The following is a 24,284-nucleotide window of genomic DNA, read 5'->3' on the forward strand; positions in this document are numbered from 1 at the left end:
CTAAGTTTTTGTTTTAATGCAGATGTTCCTTTTGCTCTTTTTAGCTTTATAACTATAGCTTTATTAAATGTGTTGGTCGATAGTGGAAGCTGGTGGGAATTCTAATAAAGTAATAATTTAGTTATGTTAAGTAAGAAAAATTTATTTTGCCCTGCTTTTTATTTCTGTATTTTGTTTCTTTTAACTTAATGTTTCATCAAAATCCAATTAATTAATCACAGAAAAAATAACGCGACAAAAAAATGTACGCAGATTAATCGCGCTTTTAGATGCCCCTTGACTCTTTACGTCTAGCCTGAAATATCACCTCAACGCAAAGCACTGAGCAGCTCGGAGCTAGCTAGCACCGCCGCTGATGCTAAAGTGAGCGACCCGTCTCGTCATCTCTCCATCAGGTGTTCAGACGCAGAATGAGTCTGTCTACCTGAGACACATTAACAACTCCATCACCAAATGTATTGCAATGGACTGCAGGTGGTAGAGGACAGGGGGCTAACGGAGGCTTTACACATGGCGTCAAATGACTTTTAAACATGTTTATTGTGCAATGAAAGATGCACGTTATCTCAAACTGATGGTCTGTTTTGTCTAAGATAATTGTGACAGTACAAGATTTTGGAGAAATAGTATTGAAATAAAAGACATGTTGACAGTTTATAATGCTACTCATTGATTCACTCATCTTCCAAAACCCATTTGAATATTTGAAATGCTCTCACAATATTGATATGCGATTAATTAATCACAAAGCATGTAATGAATTAGATTTTATTAGAATTAGATTAAAATGTAATCGCTTGACAGCACTAATAAAAACATTTACTATAAAATAAACAAACAATCCTAAAGTGCTGTACAAACTGCAGTCAGTGTTTAATACTCATTGCTGTAGTTTCCCCTCTGACATCTTTATTTTAGCGCCACTGTGAACTCACCTGCTGTCTGTTAGTCCCTCCCTTATCTGCCCCTGCCCTCTCCTTGCTCTCTTTCTCATCTTGTGTCATAATCCGCTCCTCAAACAGAGTCTGTGGACACCAAGATGAACTTCAGCAACCTGTTAATGATGTACCAGGACGGCGCGAGCAGTCCAGACTCCAGTGAAGAGGACCAAAAGCTTTCCATGCTGCCCCACCTGGCTGACCTGGTCTCCTACAGCATCCAGAAGGTCATAGGCTTTGCCAAGATGATCCCCGGCTTCAGGTACAAACTCAGAGCACTGCAAAGAGTGCTGGTTGATGTTGAGGTATCATTACAGGGTAACGGCATGGATTGCTGTCTGGCACAGTGTCTTATCATCGGACTCAAAAAAGTCAAATGTTCACAGTGGGGCTTTAAAAAATAATGTTTTCTATAGGTGGACCGTGATTCTGAATTTTAATTTCACAACAGCAATATGTCACACAATGTTCTGTCAGCTTGACTGGTGTTTGCGTGGTTCTTCTTACTGCATCTTAAGTGACACATTTGCTCTAATTAGATTGTTTTCTTGTTAATTCATCGTTTGAGTCCTTGATGAACCAAACATCAGCTGGTTCCATCTTCTGAAATGTGAGGATTCACTGCTTTAGTTTGTTTTAAATAATCATGATAATGATGGTGTGTAATGATTTGTCACTTTTTGCTCTGGAAAATGTTGATGTACGTTTTTCACTATTTTATGGCATTTTATAGACAAAAGGATTAATCAAGAAAAAGATTGTCCGATTGTTTGATAGACACATTTACTATGGAGTGATAGACACTGGGTTTTATTTATCTATAAGGCCCTTACTGATATTTTAACCCCTTGTTTGCTTTGTTGTTGTCTTTTACCCCGAGATAAAGATTGGATTGCTCCGCACGTGCTGGCTGTTTTAATATTTTACTGTTTTTTCTTTTTATTATTTGTACTTTAATTCACCATATTCATTCAAGTTCCTTATTTGTGTATCTTGGTGCCTTTTGTATATTTTTTTTATCAGCTATATTATAAATGAGATCTCTACCTCAATGTATTTCCGAGTTAAAATAGTTTGAATAGGTTGAAAAATATATATTTTTTGCTGTCCTAATCAAGCCAGCCGAAGCTGCACTGTACCTTTTTTGAAGGTTCCTCAGAAGGTCTCTTATATTGCTATGCAATGTATGTTAGTATCCTCAGGTGCCTCAGATCATATTCTGGCCATGTTGAAAATGAAACTTTATTAGCCCTGCAGCTATCTGCTGCTTTACCGAGTTCTAGTAATGATTTTTGACTAATACAATTCTACTGCATCCAACCAGTAGCACGTACAGTACAGACACGAAGGCTGGCTTCCTGAACCAGCTCCCCACCCACACGCAGAGCCCTTTGATTAGCTGCCTCCATGTATGCAGGAAATGATTGAATAAGGTGAGATGTTAATATCACTCACAAACAAACCAGCTCTTCCAAAAATTACGACGGAACAGGCTGTAACTGTATAAACGCATGCTGAGCTGAGAGATAAGTTTCTAAATGTATGCACATACAGAGAGCATGTAATAAAAGGATAGAGGAGACCCATATGGGTATACATGGAATCGGTGTTCCGGGCTTCCGGTGGAATCGCAATGCATGCTGGTGTGGCGGGCGTAGAAAAGGGAGCACCAACTCTACAAGGGCCGCCATATTGGATTTCTTCTCTACGTGTTTACATTGTATTTAGCTTATTTTTCAAGCGTATTGTAAACAAACCTACTACTCTACAATGAGTTCTGAACTCCTTTCTTATGATGAGGTTCAGATGTGGAAAGTCGAAGCTTTAAAAGTATTTTGCCGCAAGCCGAGTGGCGTTTCAGCGCCTGATCCCTTGACATTGCAGGATGGCTTGGTCAATGAAAACAACAGCATGACTTCTTGGCCGCCGATATACCTCAGCGATATAACATTATTTTTAATGTCTGACCACCCAGGGAACGATGTCGAGTTTCATAAACGAACTTTGAACGAATACAAAGAAGGCAAAGCATTTAGACTGTTTGACTCTGGCTGGTTGAAACAAATATCTTTCAATCCTCTCGCAGATTCTGAGTATTGCTTTTTGAAAGCAAAATGTTCTCGTTCAATGAAAGTTTCCCATACGCCACATTCCGCATGGATCTGCGCAGTCAAGAAAACTGGCGATATCATAAGTGCTTATTGCAGTTGTGTTGCAGGGTAAGATATTATAAATATATACCTAACTTGTGTTTGTTAATTATTATAAAACTCAATATATAGAAAGTACATTTGTCAATATATAAATCAAGTAGATAGACTACATACCCCAGGTCGAGTTCAGGATCAGGGAATTCATTTGTTGGTTTTCCTTGCATGAAATGCTAGCTGCAAATCCGCGAAGATTTCTTGGGCTCCCAAGACTTCCCATTGTAATCCTGTCTCTTTACAGCTTTGGTCCATGCTAGCCTTCTATCATTGTTCTTTAGTGCTGTTGGAAATGGTAATAGTTCGAACGGGGGCTTGCAGTCGCAATTTTTGCAATCGTGAAGCTCACAATGAGATTCTGCCCATTTATTTAGCTTTCTCCCATTGTTTGAACATCCTTTCACCACACAATGTCGGTGTCCAAATCCCATAACTAGAAGAGCGATGATTACACACTAAAAACTAGCCAAATACAATGTAAACACGCTTGAAGAATAAGCTAAATACTATGTAAACACGCTTGAAGAATAAGCTAAATACAATGTAAACACGTAGAGAAGAAATCCAATATGGCGGCCCTTGTAGAGTTGGTACTCACTTTTCTACGCCCGCCACCCCAGCATGCATTGCAATTCCACCGGAAGCCCGAAACTCCGATTCCATGTATACATAATGCATACGTGCTTTTGCATTTTTATGAAGCAAAAATGTAAACTGAAGAATAATTGTTGATGCAGCTAGCGTTATATTTACATTTATTCCTACGTCTTGCCTTGTTGTGCAGCGGAGTCTCAGCTGTGTGTAGTTAGAGGGACTTCCTGTGGGAATACAGGGAGAATGTCTTTGTTTACCTCGAAGGTACAGTAACAATATGATAACCTTGAGCTCTAAGCAGCTCTAAGCATGGACTACAAGTAGGGCTGTCACCATCATGAATTTTAGTTGACGATTAATTGTCATGCAAATAATTGCGATTAATGATTTCATTGTCTCTTTCTGTTCATTTTAAAACACGCAGCTGCAGTGTTAGCTTTCAAACGTAATAGAAACAATTGTTTCTGTCTGCTTTGTCGAGTTGAATTTATTTGGAGTGAAAAACATTTATAATTTTCTCACATAAGCACACAAATTAAACAACTGTTTTCCATAAGGATCCCTTAAATTGACCAAGATATGTATTTAGTGAAAGGTGAAAGAAATATAAAATAGCTAAATGAATAAAACACCAGAATGAGCAAAATATACAACATAGTAAACCTAAATGTAAAAAGTGAAGTGAACGGTGCAGATTAAGAGGCTACAGTATAGAAATAGTAAAGTGAGATGAATATGACTATTGTCCCTGACTCCAAAATAAAGAGAGAAAAAGAAGTTGAAGTGAAGACACCACTCTGCCAGCTGGTGAACTCTGATGTGTTCGTTTTGCCAGTTATTTTAGATGTAGTCTTCATTTTTATCCTTCCAAGTTGTATCAACGCAAAACCTTTTAGCCCAAAAAGTTGCATTTTGGTCATAACTTCTAGTCAAAATGTTTTCTCTCTTAATTTTGGCAGCTATTTTTTCCTGTGTCAAATGAACTTTTTTAGTCGTCAGATATATTGAACTTTTCCTTCAAAACTAAACATTTTCTTATTTTAGTCAAACTTATTTCACAAAATATTTAATCTTATCTTATTATCTGACGAATAACACCGGTTGAATGATTAAGAATGCAGCTTTGCTTCTCCGAGTCCTCCTGACTGCTCATTAGCGATGCACGCCGGCGGTCAGTCGCACCCCACCAGCCTGTCATGAGAGCCCCACAGTAACGTCCTGTATCTGTGGCTGTGTGTTCCAGAGATCTGACGGCAGAAGACCAGATCGCTCTGTTGAAGTCGAGTGCCATCGAGATCATCATGCTGCGTTCAAACCAGTCGTTTAGTCTGGAGGACATGTCCTGGAGCTGCGGAGGACCCGACTTCAAATACTGCGTCAATGACGTTACAAAGGGTTGGTCACATCTCACTGTCATAGTACCACCGTGAAACTGAATAAACAGGATTAGTGGCTCTGTTTCATGTGTTTTAACTGCAGACCAGTACATAAACACATGTGCAGAATGTTGGACAGAGCATGTCAGAGACATTGCTTATTGATTGCATATATATTGTCAATACACACGGCCCTCTACGGAGGCACATTTACGCCAGCAGTAGAGAAAAGTAGATGAAAACTAAGATACTAAATCATTATAAAGACTTAGCATCTCAAAATAATGACTCGGTGTCTTAGTATCTTTAAATACAGATTTAATATGTCAAAATAATTCATTAAAAAAGCAAATTATTGACTAGGTATCTCAAACTAATGAGAAGCTTTCTCACAAATGACTTTTAAATCATTATTTTGTGATACGAAGTCACTATTTTGAGAAGGTTTCTCATTATATGAGCTTTCAGGTTTTAGTTTTTTAGTTGTATCACATTGGCATGAATGGGCTTCCATACTCCTCTTCTTCCTCGTGCAGCCAATGTTCTGAAAGTTTCCACCAAGGCCGCAGCATCGACCACTGCATTGGCAGAACGTGCCTGTGCACACGAGTACACACTCCCAAGCAGAGAAATGTGTTCATTGTTGGAGCTGATGACACAGCTGTGATTTTTTTTTTTTCTTCTCCCACCTTATATAACGGACCCTTACAAAGATCACCCACATGCTGCTTTTCTATGCACACTTACACATTACTGTGAGGTTTTGACTTATAGGTGTTTTCATGGAAGCAATAAAGCAGCTACAAACACTCTCACTTCTTATTCTCTCACACGTGCAGGGCAGGAAGTCATGCTCTTTGTCCGCAATGTATAAATATACACAGAGCGTAGTGATTCCTCTATGAAGCGCACTGCTGTATAAAGTGTGTTTTCATTTCTAAATCAATAGAAAAGCACGATATATGCGACTCCACAGCGCTAACCTGATGTCTGTGTCGTCCTCTCTGTTAGCGGGTCACACTCTGGATCTGTTGGAGCCGCTGGTGAAGTTCCAGGTTGGTCTGAAGAAACTCAACCTGCACGAGGAGGAACATGTGCTGCTCATGGCCATCTGCCTGCTCTCCCCAGGTACCGCTCGTGTGTTAATTTGTGTGTTCACTGTGTTTTTCAAGAGTGAGATTGTCGGTAGATTGACATACTACTGTCAGGGAAGTAAGAACAGCGTAGCACGAGGTCAACCTAAATTCAACCATTAACGTCAGAAATGATTGCTTGAATGTGCTTTCAATTACGAGCTGAAAACAGCGAATGAACACGAGGTCATCAGGCAGCAAGGCCATTTCAAGAATACGTGATGCAGACTCATTCACCATCGGAAACATTTCTTTCAAATGTATATTTATCCCAAAAGAGAAAAAAAAAACAGCAGCAAACCCCATCAAATGTGGATTTGGTTTTATACAAATGGGTGGAGATGGTCTAGTGGTACGCCTTCCAAACAAAACACTAGTAGGTCGGGAGTTCAATGCCAGGCTGCCTCCATTGTGCCCCTGAGCTGCTCCAGGAAGACTGTCCCTGTACTTAGTTCACTGTAAGTCGCTCTGGATAAGAGCGTCTGCTAAATGACCTGTCATGTAATAATACAATCGATATCATTTTCATAGAAAGCCTCAGAACATCTAGGGCAGTACCGAATGTCTTGTTTAGTTTTTTCGTGTAAAGTTTCTATTGAGGTTTTTAAATGAAGGTTTGAATGTCTGTTGTCATATTTTATCTTCCTAAAAGAAATGATTGTGATTGTATAAATGTAATTTATATGTTGCTGCACCGCCCTGTTAATACTTTTGCTTCCCCGACGGCAGATCGTCCTGGCGTCCAAGACCACGGCCGCATCGAGCAGCTCCAGGATCATCTGTCGGAGGCACTGCAGGCCTACATCCAGGTTAACCACCCGGGCGGACGCCTCCTCTACGCCAAGATGATCCAGAAGCTGGCCGACCTGCGCAGCCTGAACGAAGAGCACTCCAAGCAGTACCGCTCGCTCTCCTTCCAGCCTGAGCACAGCATGCAGCTCACCCCGCTGGTGCTGGAAGTGTTTGGCAGCGAGGTGTCATAGCAGTGGAGGAAGCCCGCTCGCATACATACACTCACTCATCACACATCACAGGATGATTTACCGGCCCCTACCGCCTTTTCCCCAAGACAACCCCAGCCCTGATAAACCTGGACACGAGGGAGTAAGATGGATAACCCGATAGGTAGACTGTAACCTTCACCTCTTCATCCTGACCTCGAGCATCAACGCTCTGGACCTCTGGATTTATGGATTTAAGACACCTGAATATGCTGTGGATTTCTGCAGCACTTTGGATAACCAGATTATATTTTAACCTCTGGATTCGCAAACACAGTACCGCATCAAATGTCATTACGTCAGGCAAATATCCTGAGTCAGACATCTGGATATCCTGATCCTCTCCAAATTCACTAACTCCAAACAAAAATTGCCTTTTCTCATCACCACCTTTCCTCCGGACATCACTGCTAGATTCCTGCCATTTTCTTTTTTCTTTTTCTTTTTTTTTTACAGTGAAGACAGCATGACGGATGTGACAGTCGCATCCCTTTCAACCATCATCCTCATAACATTGTTCCATGTTGACATCATCGCGATGACAGACAGGAGTAGATACACAGATTTACATCTATTAACCACGCTGGCACTTGTGACAGATAAATTGCGAGCAATGTTGCTACACTCGTGTTAGATCGCTATAAACTATTGTTGATTTTACAGTTTGTCGATAGCAAAGACATCCAAATATATTAAACATCAACATGGCCAGCTAGCTTACAATAATGTAATGGAAAAATGCTCAAAAGTACTCTGTTAAGATGGGCTGCTTAGCACTGTTTATCTGTGTATGTGCAAAGAGCTGTCTCAGATTGTCAGCTGGTCGAAGAAAGGAAGTTAAAGTAGGAATATTTCAGTGGTGAGAAGAAAAGTGAGATTTAGAGGAATGAGTAAAGGAGGTCAGATAGCGGGAGGGATATGCTACGGTTGGAATTCCCTGTTCACAAGACAAAAGGGAATTTCACAAAACAAGAATGTATGTATAATGTTATATAAATATAAATGATACGTATAAGCTGATATATATGAATATATGTATATTTAAGAGAGTGAAACATGGTTGCTTCCATGGAAGCAAATAGTTCTGAGTGTATAATGTAGAGGATTTGAAGGCCCCTCCTCAGGTGTGTGTGTGTCTGTGTGTGTCTGTGTGTGTCTGTCTGTGTCTTTCTGTGTCTGTGTCTGTGTGTGTCTGTGTGTGTCTGTCATCTTTCAAAAAAACAAACATACACACACACACACACACAAAAGCGCTGAGAAGTGTGTGAGGAGTCCTTTTATTTTTGTGACGCGTGTACAGTATATGAGAATACTGATGGACCACAAGGGGGTGTGTGCAGGCTCTGACCAAGGGTTTAGTGCAGGGACGCACTTCTCTGTTGGATTTTGTCGGGTTTTTTTTTGTGAAGCTTGTAGACTGACATATACGCAAACACAACGTCATGTTTTGTGGATAGCGATTATCCCAAAAAATATTTGTCCAATCGTTAGATTGCTGCTAAGACAGTTAGAGCCACATAGTTGGACAGAAACCAACTACCGGCTGTTGCCTCAGGGAAAAGTTTGTCTGATATTGTGTACTTGGTGTTTATGGTGTGTGTGGCGTAAGCTTACAATCATAAGACAGAGATTGTTTTTGAGCTCTAGGCATCACTGTGATTTCTAATCATACTAAATAACAGTATAAGTAAGCTAAAAGTGAAACTTTTTTTTAAAGTAATGATTACGAAAAGATTTTCATTCCTGAACTTATCCTTTTTAAATAAAAACAATTATGAAATGGTTTGCATGATCGTACAATCCATTAGAGATCATTGGTAAAGATGATCTTTAACAAATCAATGGCTACATTTTAAAACATGAGTGATTAATATCAGCCATAAGTTTATTTTTACTCTGAGCAAAGTGAATAATCTACAGAATAGCAATGTACAGAAGTGAAACAATGTAAAGCCTTTAGTGTTTTTAGAATGAAATCCTTCAGATGTCCTGGGTTAGGGTTAGCTGGGCAGAGAAATAACTTTTTTTTTTGTTGTCACATTTCTATCATTTCAACACCAGCCACATAAGCGAGGTTTAGGATGTTACTCTTCAACATCACTACATATCATATCACGTTTCGGTCGACACAGTGCAGGCTCACCCCTCATGCAAGCCTGGATCGCCCCCTTGTGGACAACCTCTGTAAATACCACTTGCTTAGTCTGTACATAGTTAGAGAATAATGTAGGCAAAATACTAAGAGAACTCAATTGTTGACGGCAAGATGCTCTGGAGATACAGCACTATATGCAATTAGGAGATGGACTCTTATGTTGTATTCAACTAGAATCGTCAGAGGTGGCAATCCTGGTGGAGTTACTGAGGTGTTTCAGGGCGCGCTGAAGAAGACTGCCGGACTAGGGTTTGACAAGAACGGCTTTTAGAAAGCTGATATTTCTTTCTCTGATGTCCATCTGATGTCTATGCAATATAAACATACTTTTAATGCATTGTAATCTTCTTATGGCACTGTATAATTATGAGAATTTATACATATTTATAATGCTTTATAACAATAATCCTTATACAATATATAAACAAGGTCAAGTATCATAACTCACTGCAAGGATCAGTGTTTTATTAGTCTCATAGTAGTAATACACTATAATCTTTTTATTTTATTTAATGCATTATAATCACTGTTGTGATTTTCTCTGTGATGTTTGCTAGTAAAACGTTTTGTGTGGTCTTGCATAGATTTAATGATAGTTCTTTACTTGAGTGAAACACGACCACTTAGAGTAACTTATATTCACATTATAATACATTTTAAAAGATGTAGTAATACATTATTATACACTATGATCCTTGTCAGTGAGTGACCAGTAATTGTGAAGTGTTATGATACTCAACCTTTATAATGTGTTATGATTTTAAACTATAGTGAATATTTATGAGTTCTTATTTCTATGATCATACAGTGCTACAAGCAGATTATTACACATTATAAGTGTGTTTATAATGCGTGGGCGTCATAGAAAGTGTTACACTTTTGGCAATTTTGTAATGTCAAAATACTGATGGTGTTTCATAGAAAGAACCTTTATCAGTAACTTTACCAATATAGTCCCTAATAATAATAATAATAATAATCATAATAGTAATGATTATAAAGGGCCTGTTTGGGATGACGCTATCACTAGTGCAGTGATGGGACTCACTGCACTAGTTGCAAAGGCTTGATGTGACTGAACATCTGGTGGTTGTGTTGATCATTCCAACGGGCTCAGTCTGCTGCACCATGTAAACATCAGCCCGAGCGTCCTGAACTCTCCGGCAGCCTTTTGTTAAAGTGGCCCGACAACTCAGTGCGTCCTCACCAGGAAGTGTCCTCTCTGTCCATTCCAAGCTTATGGATGTACATCTTTTCTTTTTCTCTCTTTCTAAAGTCTATCGATAAGCTTTTGACAATTATACAGTATATCCATAATATTTTCATTTTGGTGAAAATCTATTTTGTTTTTTCCTCTTAATTTTTCTCGTTATTTTAAAGATTGTCAATTGTAATGTGTGTCAGAGTGTGCTGTCTCGCTAGGCGCTTCGGCTTGCTACGCTGGGCCGTGGTTTTTAATAAAGCAGAGATGAGCCTGGTGGACTCTGGAGCCTTTTACCAACATGAACCAGCTCCAGCTTGTCCTTGTTCCCTGGATTGCAAGCGAGTGAATACAGGATAAAGATGTGGCTTCACTTTCTTGGTTGTACGGGGAAAGGACACCGGCTCTCTTTCTCCTTTTATTTTTCTCTAATGGATAAAAAGAAGAAGACTTGGAGCTGCACCCCGAGGGGAAGGAACACAGTAGAGCAAACATCTTTTCATTGTCAATGGAAAGACCGGTCCCCAGCTCTGAAAAAGCAACCAGCTACATGTGCTTTTCCAGAAGCAGCATGTCAAACACAATCAAGTGATCATGAACTAACACTGCCTCAACTGACTGATCCAGGATTTAGCCAATGGCAAACTGTCTTAGCAACAGCATGGGCGTGCCTCCTCATTTACCACCCAACCATGTAACCGCCTCTTCTTCTGCAATAGCCAATTACAGCAGGATAACTCTTCATAGCTTTAACTCAGCAACCAGTCAGGCGCTGCTTTCAGAAAACAAACAAAAAACTGGTGCACCAAGGGCTGATGGGAGGCTGAGATTTGGTGGAACAGCTGCTGTGGAATTGGACGTGTCACTTTTTACTGTGAAAAAAAAAAGACAATGTGGAAATTGTCTCATTTTGTCCTGTATGACTCCAGAAACCATTTGGACTGGACCTCCAGAAGACTGTAGAGTGTACAGAAGATGTTAGGAGATCAAATTATTTTAAAAAATGAGAACTGTCCACAGGCAGATGTAGTGACGTGCTCAGCGGTGTTGCAGTGACATGTTACACCACCTGAACCCAAAGTGTGACATTACCTTTCTCACTATGTCTCGCATCGCAGCTCCTGGAATTTCATTCTATGTAAAAGAATATTTGAAATCCGTACAAAAGTGGACTTTTTGTTTCTGTTTCAAAAGGAATGCAGGGCAGGGTGCCGGGGTGAGAGTGAAACATCAGTTATTTAACTTTGCTAAGCTGCTGTTCGACATCACGTTGATAATTACATTTTGAACGGTTGTACATGGAGACAGCTTTCTCCTTTAACGGCTAACATGAGTATTGTAGCTGAGGCACTCTCTCCCCTCTCAACCGTCCTCCCTTCAACCCAGGTCAGCAGTTCCACCTCAGTAGCCTTACTTACAGAAACCTCACTCAGCTGGAAACATTTAACAGATACCTCAATATTTTACAGAATGACTTCTCACAATAGCCTTTAAGGGAACCAAACATACACACATACACCACAACTCTCTCCTCAGCAGGGTTTTTATTGCAAACATGCAGTAAACTAGTTGTATAAACAAGAAGGTTGTCCAGTAGAACTTTCTTGTCAGTAGACGAGTGGATCCCAATGTTTCTACATGTAAACTGTCGCTCTGTTCTGCTTTACTCACTGGATCTCTGCCTCACTCTGTTTCTTGTCCTCTCTCTGACTCTACAAACAGATGACGTGCCGCTAAGCTTTGGCGCTGCGTTTAACCAAACATACTACCTCTCCCTTCCGTACATATATGAATATATATTAATATATATATATATATGAATATATATATATGAATATATATATATATATATATAATATATATATATATGATATATATATATATATATATATATATATATATATATATGAATATATATATATATATATATATATATATATATATATATATATGAATATATATATATATATATATATGAATATATATATATATATATATATATATATGAATATATATATATATATATATATGAATATATATATATGAATATATATATATATATGAATATATATATATATATGAATATATATATATGAATATATATATATATGAATATATATATATATATATGAATATATATATATATATATATATATATATTCATATATATATATATATATATATATATATATATATATATATATATGTATATATTATATGAATATATATATGAATATATATGAATAATATATGAATATATATATGAATATATAGAAGAATATAGAATATGAATATATGAAATAATATATATGAATATAGAGAATATAATGATATATATATATGATATATATATATAGGAGAGAGATAATAATATATATATATATATATATATTCATATATATATTCATATATATATATATATTCATATATATATATTCATATATATATATATATATATTCATATATATATTCATATATATATATATATTCATATATAGATATTCATATATATTCATATATATATATATATATTCATATATATATATTCATATATATTCATATATATTCATATATATATATATATATATATTCATATATATATATTCATATATATATATATATATATATATACTGTACATGCATGTATTTGTCGCAGCATGATTGTGTTTGTGATGAAGCATCCATTTCTATTTCAACACTAATTTAGAAGGTTTTTGTTTTACGTACATGTACAGTACATTTCCTTTTTTTTTTTATCTGTTTTCAAATGCTGGATAATTTGTATTAATACCTCAAATCTCAATATAAGCCTAAACATCTTTAAAGTCAAGTGTGTACATGTGGGTTAAAACCTACGTTCACATAGCAGCTGAAAGTGCCCACATTGTTTGTGTATTAAAGATTTGATGTTTTCTAATTGTTTTGAGTAGCAAAAAACATCTATAGTTTATGCTGTTTGTTCTTACAAAACACTTAAATATACGAGATGTCATGTTTTAATTAGTAAGCTTTCGAGACGCTGGTAGTTAGCCTTTCCCCTCTGAATCCAGTCTTTATGCTAAGCTAAGCTCACCGGCTCCTGGCTGTAGCTTCATATTTATCGTAAAGATACAAAAGTTATCGCCTGCATCAGCAAACTCTCAGTAAGAAATCGAATATGCATACATCCCAAAATCATTCCTTTTAAATAGCAAAGCAATTAAAACAACAAAGTCATTGCAGTAGTAGTAGATGCAGTAGAAGTAAAAGATACATCAAAATACCACCTATATTATCAAATGTTTTAACGGGCTAATTTAGAGAATCCATGATCCACAAAGTTCAGATATGATAATCAAATTGGAATTGGACATGACAGGCTGCTGTGTGAATGTAGCGTAACACCAGAGGAGATGTGTGTCTGCTCTTCAGTGGACACGTCAGAGGAAGCCGCTGCTCCTTCAGTTCAGCAGAAAGTTGTACTTGAACTTCAAAAACCTCTCGATCAGGCTTTTTTGTCCAGCTTTATATAAAGGTTCTGAGACAGAGGAGGTCTGGTAGTTGATTCACACCGACTCGGGTGAGGGGAGTGGTCGTTAGGCTTTAATAACCGCTCTCTCCTAGCATCTGAAATGTAAAACGCTGTGTCCAGGACTCCCTCAGTCTGCTTGGCTTTGGTATTGCAGGTTTCCTGTGTGTTGTCTCTCGCTGTAACTTGTAATGTCTGATATGGGTTTGTAACATTGGGATCCCAGTTTAGATATCCTAGATACACATGGTGTGTGTTTGCAGCTCACACACCCCTCTCCCGCCCACCCTCAGCTCTGCCTTCTTCTAACTCTCGCTCCGAATCCTTCGTTCATTTGCTGCACTCACTCAGCTTTCAGGAAACCAGGCCTTCTAAATATAAATATATATATATGCTGTGAACGACACACCACGCCTTTAGTGATCACTCTTGTACTACGTCGACTAATGAATCACGTTTCCGCTCACAGCATGTGGAAGTGAAAAACCTTCGGGCAGATATTCACAGATTTAGTTTTTCCAGTACTTCAGAGTATTTGATATTTAGTGATGCAAGTCTTTTATTGCATCGTTACGTGTTGATTATAAATGTTTACAATTCAATTAACTGTACCCTGGAAATTGAAAGGAAAATCAACAGACCTTTGAACTTTTAGCTATTTTGCAACAGATCTTAGTGGACCTCAGTTTGAAGGCCTCGGTGAAAAGCATGTGGCTCGTGCGGAAATATCGCAGCCAGTGTTTGAACCCGAGGAGAGCAGGTGGATGAAAAGTTGTTTTTTCTACTGTCGTAACAGACGGATGGTTGTCTGTTGCTCTGATCGCATTTCTCTGCTACCTCTTTAAATATGCGCTTGCTCATACACACACACACACACACACGCACACACTTAAACAACTGCACTCACATACACTCATACTAACTGAAAAACACAGACACTGAACACGGCACACACCCCCACACACCCAGACACACAGCACATTTGTGTGCACTTCTTTATCTTTCACCAGCAGTTTTTTGCCAATGATGCACTTGTGTTTTTGTCTCTAAATGCTCTGCAAAATGTCTAAAAAAGTATTTGTTGTCACCATCTTTTGTTTTTCTTCTTTAAAAAAAAAAAGAAAAAGAAAAAGTTAACTTCTATAGCAAGTCCTGGGCTAGCCAGGTGGTTAGAAACAAATTGAACGTTAAATCCTCCAGAACATGCAGAAAGTTTCATGTCTCCATGTCAAAAAAAAAAAGCAACATGCACATGTTGCTCAGCTCAGTTGTACCTTGGTGTGCCTAGAACCCACAGCCTTATTTTGGGACAATATCAGGGGTTTTATTCCAGAATACAGGACTATCTGTCTTTGTATTGCTGACAGTTTCATTTAGTTTCAGTTGCTGAATTTTTACTCTCTTCATATCCACACATTCGTTAGTTTTCATCGGTTTCATGAATCGTGGGAGGTGCATGTCCCGACTTTCTCTGCTGGTTGTTCTTTTGTTTTGTTTTCCGTACTTTAATTAATTTCCCTGGCTGATTCTTTTTGGCTTTTTTTGGTTCTTATGTAGCCTACCTAGTGAGAAATAATGATTAAGATGTCAAGTAAAATATGACTTATAATAAAACGTCTTGATTAATTTAATTTGACGTAATTAAAACTGTTTTTGTTTTTTACGAATGTCCAGCAGCCTGTGTCCTCCTACAGCATGAACTATCTCATCATTAGGAAAATAAAATAAAAAATGTTTTCTTTTATTAATTGTAGTTGAGTCCCAAGATAAGTACCTTTTTACCTTCACTCATGCACACCACCATGCAGTAAAACTCACCCGACCTCAATGCTTCGTGCTGAAACTTGTCTTTTCAACATACAGTATACCGTTGCCATGGTGTCGCTGTTAATGGCACCATCAATAGCCCTATGTATAAAAGAACTAGTGTTATACATAAAGTACCTTTAACCAATGTCTCTCTTCATGGTCAAAATCACCGCCTGTTTTTGTGTGTTACTCTTTTCTTTTTTTGCTCTTCTCGTCTTTGAAGTTGATCCGTTGTACTTTGTTTACATGCAATGTATGTAGAAAAATACTGATAATGTTTTGGGGAAATTACAAATAAAACAGCTGTACATAATGATGCAAAAACATCCTTTGTGTTCTTGTTGTTCTTTTTTTTTTAAGGTTTTAAGATTTCTTTCAAAATGCAGACTAATGACACATTGAAGAAATACATTTAAAACAATATCTTTCAGGAAATAATTTTCTAGTCCCATTTTTGGGACTATTTCTTTAGAAAGAAGGTAAAATACATAAAATAAACTTTCACTCTTAGGGTTATTCAGAGTAATTGAGACAATTATTCTGGGACACGTTCATATATAATCTTTTCTATTCTTTGAGCAAGTGAACTTTCTAACAGTGTCAAAGTTCAAAAGAGGGATCTTTTATTTATTTTGTTACATGTATATTCAGTTTAGATTATGTGGATGGTATTCAGCACATTAATTTGTTTTTAATTATAGTGAATATACATTTATACTCTAAAATGAGTTTGTTTGAACATGGTTCATGTACATTCTTCGGTCAGTAGGGGGCGCTAAGATACTGTTGTAGTCGTGAGCAGCTGATAGACTTCTACAATTAGTCAGAATGTGTGTGTGTGTGTGTGTTTGTGCGTGTGTATGCATGTACATACAGAAGAAGATACACAATCACTCTTTTCTCATGTTATGGTTTCTTTACATTAAAAAAAAGAAAGAATTATGAGTGGTTCCTTATCAAAAAAAATCTGTAGAGGAAAGCAGAAAAGGGAGCCAATTTGATACGCTAGGGCACTCGGAGACCTCTGCCAAGGCTGTTTCCATGAAGGAAAAATAATGCGTGTATCCGCCTTGTGATTCGACATTTTATGTATTATACCATGGCCCCTGTTGCACCCTTCTACCAAGTTTCATGTATATTCGGCCAGTAGTTTTTCTGTAACCCTGCTGACAAACAAACAAACTGAAAACATTATTTCCTTGGCGGTAAAAATGTGCACAAATACAGGACACTTAATGGCATGAAGGAAAACGCATGGACTGGAATGCAATGTATTTCAAGATTGCCGTCCTTCCTCAGGCAGAATGTTGATGCTAAATATTCTTTCTTTTGTTATTAGTGTATGTTATGCCAGTGGTTCCTAACATGGTATGTCGGGATCCCCCTCGGCTTTTGTCTTTTCTCGAATTTCAGTTTTTCAGCTCTCTCTGTGATTGCAGACAAATCTGACACTTTACTAATTTGACCGATCAGCCTCCTCGAGCAGGGTGAAACATACGTCTGAGCGTTATTTGCAAACCCCTGCATGACCCAGGTGAGCAGGAGGAGGACAGAGTGCCTTGGCCTGTCTGTGATGAGTCATCCAAACATCATGAGGACCATTTCTTCCATGTGACCCTGCAGGAGACGCCAGGCATGCAGATCTGTGGGCTTCCTGGAAAGAGACAAACGGGCAGAGACAGAGAAGAAGAAAGTAAGATAGAGGAGGAGAAACAGCCAGCATAGATTGATTATTGGAGTTTTTGAAAGCTGATAAGTACCTTTACATTTCTCATGACAGAAAGGTTTTGACTTCTGTCAGTTTAGTGAGTAATTTAGTTTTGTTCATGTTATTGCTGCAGCTCCTCGTGGTTGGATGACTGTGTTCTCAGGCTTAAAATAAACTACTCCAAAACTGTCACTATACTGCACTCATTGCGGCTTTTCATAATAACTGCTTTTCCCAAATGAAGTTTTCCTCTTTCTGTCAACCAGAATGGCTCAATCTGCAGTGTGTTGATTGAATATAATCTCACTGGCTCTCCCGGCCCATATAAACAGTGTTACAGTTATGGATGAGACAGAGAAGCCAGGCATCTGAAGTGCTTCCACATTCCCATTCCTGCATAATAACTGCACCCTGCAGTATCGGGAAACAGCTCTGACGGTGATCTTACAGTATGTTGTGAAACTGCAACCAATCAGGACTTGATCACTTTGGTTAACTGCCCTTACGCCCCTGAAATCATTTTAAAGGCCTACGGGAAACACGAGTGCTGTTTTCTTCAACCAATTACTATGAAAGGTATGCATTTTTAGAAACCCACCCTTTACACAAAAGAGGTCACACATGTTAGCTTAACCCTAACACTAACCCTATTTAAATAAATCATTTTTTTTATATCAAACCACAGTATCAGGCGCTCAGCGATGCATGCACCGGAATAAAGTTTTTACCGAGTATAAACAAAAATCACATACATCGATCAGCCGATTTCAAAGATTGCAACATCGTCTTTTATCGATGTGACGATGTTGACGATCAATATAATTTTGATTATTACTGATTATAGGATTATTATGAGGCTTCATTTGTGTTGGCTCAAAGCTATGATTTTGATTTTGAGTTTGCTTGCTAGTTTGAGGAGCTGATTGTACCTACTGTTGTGATTGTGGTCTGAAAATCTAAATAGACGAGATTCTAAGCCTTCTAACGATGTATGGCATGGGTACCACATCCAGCATGGTGGACTGTACACAATACACAGCAAAATAAAACTTCTGGTGGGCCTGCGGGCAGGCCGTCCACACGGTAAGAGGATCAATAATTTCCTGAAACAGCTGTTCATTGTCATCTTTAGTAAACGTCTCTTAAACATGAGTACATTTGGGGACTATTTTCAGCAGTGGATGAATACTTATTTGGTGCACAAGTATTTTTGTCCTCATTTTTGACTGTGTATGCAGAATTGTCCAACCCCAGAAGGGAGTCACCTCCAGTGTTTCTTACATGTCTCATCCTCACATCACCATTTCCCAGTGCTGTGCAGCTTTTCCCAGAGAAAGGAGTGTTTTAGTGAATAAGCTTCTTGTTTCTCCAGCCAAGCGTCCGACACCCACAGCTGTCGCGGCAGACAAATGGAGAAGGAGTTAAGTCTTCAATATTACATTGATATTCATGCCTCCTGTTTCTCAGTTAATCAGGCTCGTACTAACATAGCCTGCCATCTTTACATAATAAATGTAAAGTAGTGTAACAGACAGCGACCGCACACACACACACACACACACACACACACACACACACACACACACACACACACACACACACACACACACACACACACACACACACACACACACTCACACACACAAACAGGCCATTCACCGAAGCTGTGAAACAGAGGCAGAGCACTGTAAGTGTTAATAACGATCAAAACCTGTTTAGATGTTTGCATATAAAAGCAGGTTTGTTTTATGTCTGTCAAGTTCTAACCACAAGTAAAACCAGCTGAGCAGATGTCATTGTTATCTGCTGCAGATGCAGCTGGTTTAGTATTTTCACAGGAGCAAAACAAGGAGGTGCAACAAGTCTATAACTCTGAACTTTCCTTTCCAATAAATAGTTTTAATATAAAGGGTTGTCACCTTATAAGGTTGGTTGTGGTGTTCGATTTAATATGATTCAGATGCAAGCGATTGATATGAGACAATATCAAATGCCCATTTTATATCTATATTAATTCACAAAAAGCAACTAAAATATGATTTGACAGTGATATTATTAGGCTATTTCAGACATAAGAAAAATTATCTATTATTTTTATTAAGAAGAATAAAAATAGACCTTTTGTTCACTAAGAAGTGCCACATTTCTCATGTTCAAGCATTGTTTGAAAGTTTAGGAATGATGGACGGATATGGTGACAGAGACGTGCCATGGGAATTTCAAAATAAAGGCAAATGTTAAAATGATGATATGTTCCGATGTTTTCCTCTTTGCATCGATAATATTGGATCGTTGATCACTGAAACCGATGTATCATTGCACCCCTAATATTCACTATGTTTAGCTCTGTTTTGGTCCCCACCAACTCTTTAGGGTGGGCACTTTAGCCGTTAATTATGCATCATGTACACCAGCTAGTTGCTAAACCTTTTCTGCCTGTTGTACGGTGCAGGGCAGGTAGTTTACAGTCGATTGGTTGGTTCGTCTTTGCTGTAAACCGTTGCCTGCTGCACCTGGAAGCATGGTTTTTGAGAGCAGTGAGAATGAACCACACATAAAATTATTATAACCCTTATTTTACCAGGATAGGTCTCATTGAGATTAAAAAAATATTTTTCAAGAGCGTCCTGGCCAAGATAGGCAGCAGCATGGTTACAGACAAAAAAAACAATCACAACACCATCACAACATTAATTAAAACATTTACAGACACAGCGGTCTGCTTCAATGTCTTTAAGAGTTGCTTTAAGTCTGTTCAGAGAGACCAGCTCTCTGAGTTTCAGCTCATTCTGCAGCTGGTTCCAGGCAGCCAGAACAGCGTAACTAAAAGCCCTTTTCCCAAGTTCTGTCCAAACTTTTGGAACAGTTAAAAGAAACAAGTCCTCGGAGCGAAGCAGATATGGTCCACTACATTTCCGACTAATATAGGTAGTAAAACCAAAACAGCGAGCTGAGAGAAACTAAACTTGCGCTGTACAGCTGAGGGTGATTCCACAGTCTGGTGGTAATTCTCTTTGGGTGACGTATTGTTAACATAAAAATATTGAATATTTAAAGTATCTTTGCCCTGAAAATTCTTTGATGCACACATCTAAGACTGATTATAATGTTCTATTTTAAAATAAAGATTGATGATTGTGTTATTACGTGTTAATGAGAAGAGAGTGCCTGGAAGAAAATGTGTTCTTTTTACGCCTTCAATGATAGTGCAGTTTAAGATTAGAGAGAGAGAGAGAACGGGAATGACTTGCAGCAAATAGCAGCAGGTCTGTTTCGAACCTCGGGCCGCTGCGGCAAGAATTTGGATGTGGGTCGCCTGCTCTACGAGCTGCGCCACCAGGGATGTGTAATGTACACGTTGGATGTACATTATTCTTTCAACAGATTTAGATTTGGTATCTTTACTTGCTCACAAGGAAGATGATGCTGGCGTGCATAACAATTGTTTCGCTAGTTGGCTGGCTCCATAATGATCCAATACAAACGCAATACCAACAACTCAACAGCAACAATGCATACTACGACAACAACCCACAAATATGCAGTTATAAAGTGTTGAGGTGGTAAAATTCAAAACTGTCTCAACGAGGCAGTGCCAGTGAATAATAATTATTGATATTGAATTATCTATAATATGATGTCTGTCAATGGCAGAGTCAGAAGGAAAAGTGGAAACTAATTGGGGAGAGGGTTGTGATATGAATGTGCTTGTGTTACTTGGTTTGTGACTTTACTTATGTTACTAGGGACAACGTTTTTATTCATTTTCATTCATTTTAATTTAAAAATAAACATTTCCACAGTGCTGGGCTTCAGGCGGTTTCTCTTCTTTGAGATGATTTCTCCTGCTTTAGAAAACACCCTTTCACAGGGCACAGATGAAGCTGGGGTACAGAGAAACGCAACAGCAAGTTTGTACAAGTTGGGATATACATTTCTCTGTTCTTCCCAATACTGCAGGGGGTTCTCCAATCTGCCCATATTTGGTTCAGCCAGGTATCTTTGGACCTCCACTGTTGCGTCCGCAGCGACATAAATACAATAACACGATTAGAAGGTATCTAGTATCCATTACCTTGAGTCCCAGGCTGAGAAGCTTCTGATATGTGCGGTTGTGAGGTGGAGGAGGAGGAGGAAGAAGACACGCTGTTTCTCATAAGAGCAGCACATTCAGATGTGAGCCTCTTCTCGGCCTCTGCTGCTTTATTGGGGATAAAGAAGCCTGTCTTTTTAAATCTGGGATCGAGCAGTGTTGCCAGGGATGTGATGCTCATTGATTGTAGGTTGTTAAGCTTCTCCCTTAACTGTCCCCTCAGACTCTCAGCCATTGCTGTGCTCTCTGGAGCTTGGACTAGTCCCATTTCCTCCTCCTCCAATGCGTGGTGTAGCATCAATAACAGTGGAATGACTTTGGATCCAGACACTCTCTTCTCCTCTGACAGCTCAACTGTGGCATCATTAAATGGAGACAGCACTTTCAGACATTCTGCAATGATTTCATATTGCCTTGATGAGAGTGGGGCAACCTCAGTGCGTAGGCCTGCCAAAGCCGCTCCTACAGGTTCCCTGAGGTCATAAACATACAGGAACATATGGTATGTGCTGTTCCTACGTGTATCCACCTCTTGAATGAGCTTCAGTGCCGGCGGGCCCATTTGCTCCTGCACCTTTGTCAGCCTCTCCTATAAAAGTTGCGAACAGAGAGTGATTAATGCAAGTGTCACTGCAGCAGCAACTTAAACAAAACAGCGTCATTTAGAATATTGCAATCAAATAAAGGAATTCACCTTTACAGTGGTGCTGCTCTTGAAGTAGCCCACTATCTTCCTGGAGCAGGGTTTTGGTCCAGAGTAATAGATTCAAAGTATGTGCCACACAAATTGTGTGACACATCAGTGTTAATAGAGGTCCACATATCTGATGTCAAACTAACTGCAGATGCCTTTGACACCATAGCTTTGGCGTTCTCTCTTCTCTTTCCACTCTTGGAATGGCAAATATGGGGGATGGGGAAACATGCTTTATGTGGTCACATACACACCTGCCTTGTGGGGAGAACATAGTTAGGGCTGAAAGCTTTAACAAGCGTTCTGAACCCTTTGTCCTCCACAATAGTGAAGGGCTGGGAATCCTCAATCACCATATTGACCAAGGCCTCATCCACATCAGTCTTCTGTCCTGATGACAAACAAATGCAGTATACAATTACAGATATTATTAATTAGTCACATATAAAATGTAAATTAATGTTGTCTATTACAAACGTAACATGTCACTTTATGTTTGTATGCTGTCTTATCATTGCACCCTAAAATGGCTTACCTGAGCTTGGTCCAGCTTGGTTGGTGTCCTTGTTTTCATGCAGGGCTCTATAATGCCTCAGCATCGATGAGGTGTTATTGCAGTATCCAAGTACCTTTGAACACAAAAGACACTTCACCTTTTGAAATGAGAAGAACGACATTAGAACATGGGATGCGCTGTGTTGTCACATTTATTTACAGTATATCACGCTAGTTATTATTACTATGTGCATACCTTATTAGGTGAGATCAGCTCAAAATGTTCCCAGACAGGGAAAATCTCCTCTTTCTTGTTGGTTCCATCGCAAAAAGAAGAAGCTCGAATAAATCGCAAACAAACGCACAATACAGTCGGAAGTCCACAAATTATGAGGGGGCTCAATTGCTATTCGCTCCCCCTTATATTTCGAATCGCACGCCAAATCCGCACACCTGTTTCTGAATCAGTCGCGAGGCTACGAACGTCATCACATACGTCATCGACACAAGCCTCGATACGCGCTTCACAAAAATCTTACACGATTACTCGACACACGCTTCGAAGCCTCGGCACGAAAGGACACATTACTAGTTAAAAGGATAGTGAAAAACAAACATTTTCCAACACTGTCTGCCAATATTATAAAGATGTTCTGTATGCTTTTTCCAACATCTGCTTTATGATACAATGTTAGCTGCACAAGTACATGAAAATTAAATATTTTAGATGTCCTGACAAAAACATCTATGACGTATTTTCCCATTCATCGTGACAGATTTGGTACTCAAATAAAGTTCTGTGGGTTTGTTGGCTGTACAGCATGTGCTGGTGATGGTTGATGGACCCACTGGTGGATTTATAATGATTTAGACATCTTGTTTTATTTGACATGCTTGTGAGAATTGCTCCACTTCTGAACTTTAAGTCAGACTAAATAAGAGCTTCAGCTTAATGTTATGAATATCAAACTGGGAGTGAGGGGGACAGGGAGGATACAAAAGAAGAAGAGGGGGATCATACACAGGAAAAAAGAGATAGAAGAGAGCCTGAGGAAGAGGACGGAGGTGTCGGGTGAAAAAAAAAAAAAGAGGGTGGGGTGTTTAAAACAAGGAGATCATGGGGTTACAGAGAGAGAGGGAGAGAGGCTGCGGTAACATTGCTGACGCACATGTGAAACATGGAGGGGAGGGAGGGATGGAAAGGAATCTCTGGCAGGGTTCACCAAACCTCGAGACGAGGTCAGAAAGCCACTGGCGACATGACGAACATACACACACACACACACACACACTCACGCAATAGAGTCGGGGTAGTAATAATAACAGTAAATAGTAGTTTAATAGGTGATAATCATCAATGGGGTTATGATCG

General features: G+C 38.8%; 1 protein-coding gene across 2 annotated transcripts in view; it reads left to right on the forward strand.

Annotated features, from left to right (window-relative positions):
- Positions 1-11,728, forward strand: part of LOC115011066 (vitamin D3 receptor A) — a 67,612-nt gene extending 55,884 nt beyond the window's left edge. For both annotated transcript variants that reach the window (XM_029436002.1, XM_029436003.1), the window contains 4 exons: positions 1,023-1,200; positions 4,983-5,134; positions 6,127-6,243; positions 6,978-11,728. In XM_029436002.1, the coding sequence (XP_029291862.1) occupies positions 1,023-1,200; positions 4,983-5,134; positions 6,127-6,243; positions 6,978-7,231 (701 nt within the window). In that variant the 3' untranslated portion in view covers positions 7,232-11,728. The remainder of the gene's footprint in view (positions 1-1,022; positions 1,201-4,982; positions 5,135-6,126; positions 6,244-6,977) is intronic.
- The last annotated feature ends 12,556 nt before the right edge of the window (positions 11,729-24,284 follow it).

This window comes from Cottoperca gobio, chromosome 7 (genome assembly GCF_900634415.1).
Source record: "Cottoperca gobio chromosome 7, fCotGob3.1, whole genome shotgun sequence".
Classification (NCBI taxonomy): Eukaryota; Metazoa; Chordata; class Actinopteri; order Perciformes; family Bovichtidae; genus Cottoperca; species Cottoperca gobio.